Here is an 11204-nt window from a genome sequence, read left to right as displayed (position 1 = left end):
TGCACTCAGCTGTCTCCAATTACTCGGTCATTTATTCGGTTTAAAAGCGAGTTAATCCGCAATAGTCTCCACATTTCAATGGCCCGTGCTAACCGCCCACAGGCCACAGCATCTTCGACTCCTAGCAATAGCTCTTTCTTCTCCCCTGGCATGATCAGTTGATCACCACTTCACCACCGCTCACCGCCCTGAGACTGTATGGAGCTTCCGTAGCTGCCACCTGCACGGCTGGGCTTCACTACAGGCCTTAGATTATGTCCAACGATTTTCTTTCAGGTTCATAATCTCTTCACAACGGGATTTTCGTTCCTTTCAGCGCTTCAACGGCTTTCCTTCACGGTTTTCATCACGAAGGGATTCTCAGAGTCATTCCTTACAGAACGAGATTCTCTCTCCTTTCCCTTCGCGATTCCCCTCGAAGGAAAGCTGTTGGAGATGAAAGGAAATAAAGGAAATGAGAACGGGAAAAAGAATCGAGAAAGGAACGAAATGAAAGGAATATAGTTAGAGATAGTCTTACTGGCTCACTCCGTGGAGCCGGAGATATCACAATCACGAAGGAATGGTTTGTTTCTTGAACGACCAAACACAAACCATGTGGTGTTCAAGTCCCTGCTGTCCTGAGCATTCCCGTTATCGCTGAAGCAACAATTTCTTCGGATCTGTTGTCTGAATTCTCTACATCCGTTCCTCAAACGGACAATTTTCTACAGCCCATTACACGGTTTATTTCTCCACGGAGGTTTGCTCGTATGACGCATATAGGCTAGCACGTACGAATCACGAGGAAGAGAGACGACGATGGATTTGATTGCTGGTAGTGCTTATATATGCACTGTAGTGTTCGAAAGATTTTCACGTCCGTTCATATGCAGACGCCTGTTTCATGTGCGCGGGGCGGTGGGCTAGCTGGCCAGCCGTGCGCCTGTATGAATGGCGATGAAATGCGCGCGTCGCTGCAGTTTTGCACCCACCACTTTTCGCGCGTCGCTGCAGTTTGCACCCACCACTTTTCGCGCGTCGCTGCAGCTTATTCACGCCGCGTCAAGGCGAAAGGACAAGAGCATTACGCTCTATAAAATCTCCGAGACAAAATCTTAATCCTTAAGCAGTACTGAGTACTGATCCGTACATACCACATCACTTTCACCAGAACACACACATGACACTCACGCTACTGCACCTGCAGATCACACACACACGCACGAAACGTAGAGAGGGACGCGGAATTATTACCTAGACCAGTTCCATTGGCACCCCAATATATGTCCGACGCGCGCGCGCACCCTGCACCGGCTGCGCCGCTGCGGTTTATTACTTCCCCTGGTCCATGGAAGAACGGGTCTACGCAATAATTCCTTCTTGATCAACTCACACACGAACACAAGAACACGCACGAACTGATAGTAGTAGCTAGCCATGGCCCATGGCACGCGCAGATCGGGCCGGCGTCAGGTGGACGTCAGCCGCGCCCGCCCTTGCTCTTGCCGCCTGCGCCGGCGTAGCGCGGGTCGGCGGCGTCGTTGAAGTCGAGGAGGACGGTGCTGTGGCACTTGGGGCACCGGGGGTCCTCCCGCGACAGCATCACGTACATCATGCACCGGGGGCACCCCGCAAGGATCATCGGCGCGCCAACGCCCGCCTCCGGGCTCCCTTCCGACGACACGCATGAGCTCGGCGGCGACGCCGACGACGACGACGAGAGCCTCCTCGGCGAGCTGCTTCCTCCCGGGGTCGCCGACGGCCCCCCGCCCCCGCGCGACCGCGACAGGCTCAGACGCAGTTCCTGCAGCTTGGACACCTTTCCATTGTTCCTGCTCATCTTCAAACGATTCACTCAGCTGTCTTCACCACTGCATCACCACATATAATAGCTCGTGTCATTACCGCGAAAAAGATCACACAATAACAGGACCAGTAGCAACGAGCGATCCATGTGCCAACGAAGCAGCACAGTACCGCTGCCGTACCTTGGACTCGAAGCGTCGTGATGCCGATCGATCGGTCGTATCTGGGAAGGGTTTGTGGTGTCAGTGTGTGCTGGGGCTGCGGCAGCAGGGTGAAGCTGGAGCTAGGAGGCCGCAGCCACTCGCACGCATGTACTGGTGCTGCTGGAACCCAGCTCTCGTGCCTGGGTATTTGTGGTGCGGTGGTACAACTCCCGTTTGCGTTATATAATGAGGGCCGCTGCTGCCGAGCTGCGTCGAGGTGGAGGAGGTGATGGTTTTCTTTATTGCCATGAACAGTAGCATTTAAACCCCTGTTGCTTCCCTCCCTACTACACTCTGGTCTAAATTCTGATGCTAGATGAAGCAGAACTGATTAGCCAAGCTCTCTCCTTCTCTTTCCTGTGGTTGGGGATTTAATGTATTAATTGGATTGAGAAATTGGATGGTGAGAGTTAAGGGTTAATTTCACAGATGAACATTGTGGGTGATGGAGCGAGAGGAGGGCACAGGTACGGGCGAATGCGTAAATGAGCTGGGGTACGTATCTTAATACGAGTGTCTGTGACACACAGTAGTTAACTCAAGCTGGACGATAGCTAGGCCGGTCGATCTCCGGGGACCCGGAGTATACAGAAGAAAGCAGCGCACGTGGAACTGATCAATGGACAGTGAATTGCTTGAGAAAATTAATCTCTATCGGTAACTTCTGTAATAATATACTAGGCTGTGTGCAACACACGGAGACCGAGTATTTTTCCGTTATCTAAAAATGTATAAGATGCGGCGAGGTAACGGTTCAATTGACTCTGAAGAGGGCAAAATATATTGATGATATGTGTCGAATATAATTGTACGGAGTTTATTACATATATAATTTGAATTGTATTAGCGGTATATGGTAGAATTAAAGTAGAACTTTTGTAACTAGATCTCTTCATAAATATGAGAGAAAGATAGTTGTTGTAACTATGATGACATAGCGACAGGTTTACAAGGGGTGACAACGGTTCTGTCGAGAATCTCGGAAGCGGCCGGTGTTGCTAGATGAAGAGGAGTGTCCGTAGTCATGTCCTAAGGATGTAGATTTTGACTTAACCTCGTTAGCAAATATCGTGTATCTAGTGTCGTTTGTGATATCACGTGCATTGTCTAGGTAGATCAATCAGTCGCTTCCGCTGATAGCTAATTTTCTAACAAGTGATACCAGAGTTATTGTTGGATTAGATCTAAAGACGATATGAAAGATTATATGAAGACGCGAGCACTACTGCAGAATCAGCTATAAATAAATAGCTCATCACTGCCGGTTGTGCAAGAACTAGCAGTGCAAATATATCACTGCCAATTCTTAAACTTCCGCGCCCGAACCATAGTGGACTCGCTAAGAACCGGTACTAATACTTGCCGGTTCGTGGTTAGAACCATCACTAATATCGGTGAGCCAAAGGCTGATTGAACTAAAATTTCGGGTCCACATCTTCACATTGAGCCTGCCACACAGGTAGCACTCAAACACCTAAGGTATTTTCTACAGGTACCCTGATTTGCTCCAGCTCTAACCAGTTGTCAAATGTTACCATTATCCAGTAAGTCTTCCCATCCTAACAACTCACACAACATAAAGCATCAAGTTTCACACATTTCTCAAAACTAATTTTAATTAATTATGAAGTAACAGCAAGGATTATAATCCTAAGCATAATTAGTAACAAGGTAATCGTCTTAGCATAAATAAAGTAGTCAAGACCAATGTCATAGAGTTAACAAGATTATACTTTGGTCGATAACAATTTGGCCAGCTAATCTACAAAAGGTCATAACTAGATCAACAATTTAAATTAAGTTGACAAATAATACTTCATGCAATTATTCTATGGAAAATGGCTGCTACAGGTTATGGTGATAAAACTGGGTACAATATGATCAATGAGGGAAACAGATTGAGACTTGCCTCCGCTTAAGTTCTCAAGGATGTCATGCTTGAAATCTTGCGTTCCCGGCTCCTCCTCCTTGAACTCCTTAGCTGACTCTTTCGATTTGGCTATCAGTTTACAGGCGATAGGCAGTGCTAAATTCTAGCTTGGTTCCCAATGCTGTATGTAGGCTCTTCCAAAATCTTAAGGTAAACTAAGTACCTCAACGACAATCCTGTTGGGGATTCCATGTAGCTTCACTATATTATTTTCCTTTTAGGTCCATATACATCTTTATGGCACCTAGGTGGATAGAATATGCTGAGTTGTGGGCTTCATCTAGACTTACTTCCCAAAGTGTCCCTTCCTGGGGCACATAAAGCCTATCTTTATATCATAAGACTCCTTTCTCATCAGCTATGAAGCTAGGAGCCTTATCCTCTCCGTTGCGCTTGCAAATCTTCATTAACTTCGGATCTTTGTTCTGGGATTGCTTGATTTGTTCATCCAGGGTAGGTTGTATACTCAAGTTGTGGAGGCAAACTTGAGGTACTATATGCAGGTTTAGCTTCTTCATATCTTTCTGCAATGGGGCACTCTGGGCCTTTAAGTGATGGCAGTAGGCTTTTTGGCTTAAGGCACCTGCCACAATGTTAGCCTTGTCTGGGTGATATTTAATCTCGAGATCATAATCCTTAATTAATTCCAACCATCTTCTTTCCCTCAAGTTCAAGTCTGATTGAGTGAAGATGTATTTCAGGCTCTTATGATCTGTATAAATTTCATATTTGTTTCCAATCAAGTAGTTCCTTCAAATTTTGAGGGCATGCACTACTGCTGCTAATTCTAGGTCATGGGTCGGGTAATTCTGCTCATGAGGTTTGAGCTGTCATGAGGCATATGCTGCTACCCTGCCATCTTGCATTAGGATGCATCCCAGGCCTCGCCTTGATGTATCACAGTAAACCACAAAGTCTTGGTGTGTTGGGTAAGACAAGTACTAGGACAGTTGTCACTTTGTCTTTTAATTCTTGGAAACTGTTTTCACATGACTGAGTCCATTCAAATGTCTTTTCCTTCTTGAGAAGCTCAGTCATAGGTCTAGCTATCTTGGAGAATCCCTCAATAAATCGACGGTAATATCCTACTAATCCAAGAAAGCTTATGATTTCAGACGCATTGGTTGGTTGCAACCAATGGGTGACAGCTTCTACCTTTTCAGGGTCTACGACAACTCCTTCTACTATCAAGACATGGCCAAGCACTACTACAGAACCAGTCAAAAGTATCATCTCATCAATGTCGGTTGAATAGTAACTACGACTGAAGATGTATCAATGCTAGTTCTTAATCTCTCGCGTGAGGAATTTGATTGTGCCGCTAAGAACCAGCACTGAAAGTCACTATTAGTGCCAGTTCGTGGCTGAAACTGGCATTGGTACTTCAATACCAGTTCTAGCCACGAACTGACTATCAGTGCCGGTTCTATCCACCAACCACCACTGATGAATGTTACAATATAAAGCCCACCTTCTTCCCTAGCCTGACCATAACAGTGCCAACCCTAACCCGAGCAAAATAGAGTTGGCCGCCATTTTTGCCATCCTTGTGGTTGGAGAATTCAAAATTTAGAGGAGTCAAGGTGCTCTAAGGTTAGTATAATGATCTATATTTTATTTTTAGATATATTTACTTGGTAGATTTCTCTAGGGTTGATGGTTGGTGCTTGTTCTATAGTGTTGAATTTTGAAATCCAATTGAGATCTAATTTAGGAAAAAGTTTGTAATTTTATCATTGTTAGATGTATAGAGATGATCTACATTTTATTCTTAATTGGATTTAGTTGCTATATTATTCTAGGTAAAAATGTAGGTGGTTGTTCCTTAGTGTTGAATTTTGGAAGGAGCAAGGGCTCCAATTAAGATATAATTTAGAGAAATATCGCAATTTTATCACTGTAGATGATTTAAGGTGTAGATTAAAGTCACATGTAATCTACATTTCATTGTATATTGCTCTAGGTTTAAATGTAGCTGGTTGATCCTTGGTCTTGAATTTTGGAAGGAGCAAGGGCTCCAATTGAGATATAATTTAGAGAAAGATTACAATTTTATCATTGTAGATGATTTAAGGTGTAGATTAAAGTCACATGTAAACAAATGTGTGTGCGTACATTAAAATCTAAGGGAAAATGCAAATTTTCCACTACTTGAACCGTTTTTGCAAATTTGCCATTAAAAAATTACAAAAATATCACTAGAAATGTCATTTGAGTGGCATCCTTGCAAAAATAAAAAAACAGGGAGGTATTTGCAAATTCCCCTACAATCTAGCTCCAATTTTCTAGTATGTGGATTGCGTATATTTTTAAAGTCTTGAATTTAAATAATAATCAATTGGATTTCCTCTATTCATTAGTCAATGTAGTGAATTTAACACAATTGATATAAGGATGGCACGTCCACCCATGGGTCGCAATCGGACACAACAGCCTTTGGAAGGAGATGGGCCCTCAAATAGGGATCAATCAAGATGTGAGGTAATTCAATGAATTTGTTCTAGATTTTAAAATATTTAATAATTAATTAAATTGTATGGGTTTAATTATATTGATTTGCATATAGATCGGTCATGGATGTACAAGGATCGAGGGCTATAGTTCTTTATTTATGTTGAGGCTTTTATTGGGCCGCCGTAGCGTAGAAGAATCCAAAAAAGAAGTGTGCTACCAACTATATATGTTGTCCGTGTGTCGACTGCAAGAATGAGAAGCAATTTTCAAACATAAAGCAGGTTCGTGCACACTTGATTCACAAGGGTTTTAAGGCTGGCTATACTCGTTGGACTAAGCACGGTGAACTTACAGATGTTGTGCATGAAGGGTAACTAACAATCGAAGTAGACAAAGGTATTGATATGACTGCTAATGAAGACTACAATATGTCAGAAATTCGAAGATACTTTTGTTGAGAATGATGGAGACGATACTTTTGTTGGCAACAACGAAGACAACATAGAACAAATATTGCGCAATGGGGAGGGGGACTTCACCAGTGAAAGACAACATCAAAAGTTCCAGCGCATGGTAGATAACTCTAAAACACCAATTTACTCGAACTGTAAAGGTGAGCACAACAAGTTGCATGTGGTGCTGACACTAATGCAAATAAAGGCTAGCAATGGTTGGGCCGATAAGGGCTTCAATAAATTTTTAGAATTCTTGAGAGAATTGCTTCCAAAGGAAAACGTGTGGCCTGAAAATACGTACCATGCCAAGCAGATTATTTACCCGTTGGGATTGAAAGTAGAGAAAATACATGCATGTGGAAAGAGCTACATGTTGTTTCGTGGTGAGGATGCAGACTTGGAAGCGTGTCGCATTTGCAATGCACCATGGTACAAGTGCAACATTGATGATTTTGAGAGCGATGGCGTGGGGGTGAAGAGAAAGAAGAAAAGACCCTCCGTCAAGGTGGTTTGGTATTTTCTTATAATCCCCCATCTGAAGTGATTGTTTGCTAACAAATCGAATGTCGAGTTGATCCGATAGCACGCTGAAATGCACAAGAAATATGGAATGCTTAAACACCATACTGATGGTACGAAATGGAGGAGATTCGATACAAAATACAAGTAATACAAAGAAGAAGTGAGGAATATAAGATTTGGATTGAGTACGGATGGGATGAGTCCTTTTGGCAATACGAGAAGTACTTGTAGTAGTTGGCTTGTGACTCTATGTATCTACAACCTTTCATTATGGATGTGCATGAAACGGAAGTAACTTATGATGCCTTTGTTGATTAGTGGGTCGAATCAACCAGGCAATGATATCGATGTGTACCTTAAACTATTGGTTGAAGATCTTCTTGTACTATGGAAAAGTGGCGTACGGGTATGGAATAAGTATAGATGTGAGAATTTCGTCCTACGTGCAATGCTATTCGTAATGATCTCCGATTGGCCTGCTCTTGGTAACCTATCAGGGAAGACTGTAAAAGGGTACAATGGATGTGTTCAGTGCCTGGAGGAAAGAAGGAGGCAGTGGCTGACGAACAATCAAAAAATGATCTTCATGGGTCACTGTAGGTTCCTTCATCCAGATCACCTATACCGCAAGAATAAAAGAGCTTTTGATGAGACAGTGGAGCATCGTCAAGCCCCAAAGATTCGCACTGGGGAACATGTATTTAAGACCGCAAAGACACTTAGAGTTGTACTTGGAAAGGGCCCGAATAGTACAAAAATCCTGATTGGGCAACATGCTCCTATGTGGAAAAAGATATCAATTTTTTGGTTGCTGTCTTATTAGAAGTATCTTATGATCCGACACGCAATAGTTATCATGCATGTGGAGAAGAATATGTTTGATAGCTTGATTGGTACCTTACTAGATATTTCTGACAAAACAAAAGATATATTAAATACACAGCGATGGTAGAGCTAACACGATGGGGGGGGGGCGGCTGAGCGACCGACGTGAGAAGGAGGCGAGCAGCTGACGTCTGAAGGGGAGGAGGCCAGTGGCGGCAGAGCACGCCAGCAGCGGCGGGCGATGGTACCGGCAAGCCGAGCTGGCTCGATTTCGAGCCGACTTGTTTCTGTTTTTGCTCCCGATCCACCCATCATTTTCAGTTCATGGCTCAAACCGATAGTGATGGTTAGTTTTTGTGAGGGTTCGGGCCATCATTGTTTCTTTATATGAACATTTTCTCAATGAAATCTAATATGTCGAACTTTTAGACACTTTTTTGGCATCTAAATGTATTCAAATAGAAAAGTGTTCAACTACAAATTGTAGATCTTGTCGAGCGACCCAATTTTCATATAAAGATAATCTCCATCCGAGCTAATATGAAAAACTTATGAATTTTTCTTTGAATATTGTCTGCGGGACACAGGACTTGTCGGTACGCAGAGTATCGATAGGCCCCTGACCCACTACAACGTAGAATGTCAGCATGTGGAGTGCTGACATGTTCTTAGTTGGCACTTCACATGCCTACATTTATCTATTTTTGCAATTTTATGAATTTGACTTTTATTTTTACAATTTTCCAATAAAATAATATTATTTTTTAAAAAATATGTTCAAAGCCTGCTATTTTGGTTATTTGAACTACCACTGATGGTGTGTTCTGTAGTAGTTGAGGATTATGCATCTACAAGGCATCGTTCAATGCATGGGCGGTGTGGACATGACGTAAGGCGGAGCATGATGGTGGCCAGTGCGTGTACGGTCGTGGTGGATGATGTGAGCATCGATGGTGGCTAGGGTTTGTAGCTAGATGGTGTCATCAAGAAGTTGTGAATGCGGTGGCCACATCGTGGGCGAAGGTGGACTTGTGTTCGTGTGATGGCAGTCGGGTAGATGGTCATGATGTAGCCACTGTGTCTGGTTCGGCGAAAAGGAAAAAAGGAGACACGCAATGGGTTGGCCTTGGTGACGGTCTGTGGAGTTGGAACCGATTTCGATCGATGCAAAATATGGTGCATGGGCATGGCTGAGCATGTGGTCCAAGCTGCCAGGGTGGTGTGTCGTGAAGCCTGGGGGCATGGCCTGGCGCTCAGATAGGCTAAGGGGCAGGGTGGTCGAGTGGGCTGGGCGCAGCCCAGCTGGCGGAGGCCAGGTCGGGGGTGCAGGTGGCCCAAGAGTGGGTGGGCGCGATCGGTTGAGACCGGCTGAGGAGCTTACAGGTGACGTTTTTACATTTTCTAACATTAATATTTAAATAAATATACCTCTGATGGAAAGATTTGTACAAATAGAAGCCTACCGCCCTCTGAAAGGGCTTCAATCTTTTCAGAGGGCAGTAAGTATGCCATGGTAGCACGAGTACCTCTTACCGCCATCTCAAAGGACGGTTAGGCCCCACACTCCCCTTTACCACACTCTGAGAGGGCGGTTAGCACCCCTACCGCCCTCTCAGGGGGCGGTTAGCCCAGTTTTATTATAAAATAACAAAAATCCCAGAAGTTATCTAACATAAAAATAACAAAAGTCTTATAAAATATTATATTGAAGATAGAATAAATACATGTAAGTGAAATGAAAAAACCACACTGAATGTTAGATAGAATGTGCACATGAGATGAGTACATGGAATTTGAATATTACTAATAGCATATGTCGGAGGATGAACTCCTGTCGCAGGGATCCCGAGAGGCCCCTTTTTAAAGATTCGGCCGGGGGATGATCCTGAACGAGCTCGTCGGGGAAATAAATGGGAACGAAAATAAATGCAACGGCTGGTGGTGGGGGATGATCGACCTAGTGCAAAAAAGAGATAGATGCACCGGGGTTTAGACAGGTTCGGGCCGCACGGGGGCGTAACACCCTACTCCTGTGTGAGTGCAATATCTTTCCTTGAAGGGAATTCTTCAAGGATGTGTCTGGTTACAAGGGTGTGTTGTCTACAGAGAGCTTGAGGCTCCCGTGCTCTAGCTCTGCTCGAGCTTGTTTGTGATGTTCTTCGTCTCTTGATCTGGGCTTGGTCTCTTCTTCGTCGCCTTGTCGTCTGGTATATTTCAGGCTTCGTCTAGTTCAGCTTTCTTTCATGTGTTCTCCATCCCTTCCTTTTATACACACGTCGACCTCGACTTATCCCGAATGGGAAAGAGGGGGCGCGAGTGCCAAGGCACCACGGAGAAAGGCGTCATCATTCCGTCTCGGCGAAGTGACAGGGGCGGTGGAAAAATGCGGCGCGCATCCGACCACCCACCACTGTGGACGTCCTCCGGTGCCATTGAGAGGGCCCACCGGGCGGCCACAGAGGCGCCCGGTGCGCCCACCCTGTCTTGTTCTTCTGTCAGGGCAGGGTGGCAGGCGGAACGCTTCGATCCTGGCAACGTTATCCCGAGGCACCCGGATGATACGGGACGGGACCCGTGCAATTAATGGACCCACGCCCCCCTGCCAAAGCATGGCAGGGACTGACACTAGGGCGTGGGCAGCTGAGAATGTCAGGATGTCAGGCCGTGCGTGCCTATTAAATGCGGCATTGGACTTTTGACTGGCTGACACCCCGCCGACGGGACCCTTCGGGTCGTCGGGCGACCTTGCGCGAACCTTCGGGGAACCGAGTGCTCGGGGGCTGCCACGTGCAGCCCCGAGCACTCTCTCTTGAGCACTCCTGTAGGACCCTTCGGGGAACCGAGTCCTCGGGGACTGCCACGTGGCAGCCCCGAGCACTCTCTCCCGAGTACTTGGGCAGATTCTTCGGGGAACCGAGTCCTCGGGGACTGCCACGTGGCAGCCCCGAGCACTCTCTCCCGAGTACTTGGGCAGATTCTTCGGGGAACCGAGTCCTCAGGGGCTGCCACGTGCAGCCCCGAGCACTC

The 11204-nt window shown here is 45.4% G+C and overlaps 1 protein-coding gene across 1 annotated transcript; it reads right to left on the bottom strand.

The window, feature by feature from the left end:
• Nucleotides 1–1083: 1083 nt before the first annotated feature.
• Nucleotides 1084–2240, bottom strand: LOC133885456 (protein GL2-INTERACTING REPRESSOR 2-like). The gene is made up of 2 exons (XM_062325174.1): nt 1971–2240; nt 1084–1853 (listed from the first exon to the last, which is right to left on the bottom strand). The coding sequence occupies exon 2, from the start codon at nt 1820–1822 to the stop codon at nt 1463–1465; it is 360 nt and encodes a 119-aa protein (XP_062181158.1). The 5' UTR covers nt 1823–1853; nt 1971–2240; the 3' UTR covers nt 1084–1462.
• Nucleotides 2241–11204: the final 8964 nt, after the last annotated feature.

Source organism: Phragmites australis, chromosome 11, assembly GCF_958298935.1.
Source record: "Phragmites australis chromosome 11, lpPhrAust1.1, whole genome shotgun sequence".
NCBI lineage: Eukaryota > Viridiplantae > Streptophyta > Magnoliopsida > Poales > Poaceae > Phragmites > Phragmites australis.
The sequence above is the reverse complement of the archived record's forward strand: the minus strand, read 5'-3'. Positions and strand labels throughout refer to the sequence as shown.

Coding starts and splice junctions, on each gene's coding strand:
- LOC133885456 (XM_062325174.1), bottom strand. CDS start 1,822: ATGAGCAGGAACAATGGAAAGGTGTCCAAGCTGCAGGAACTGCGTCTG.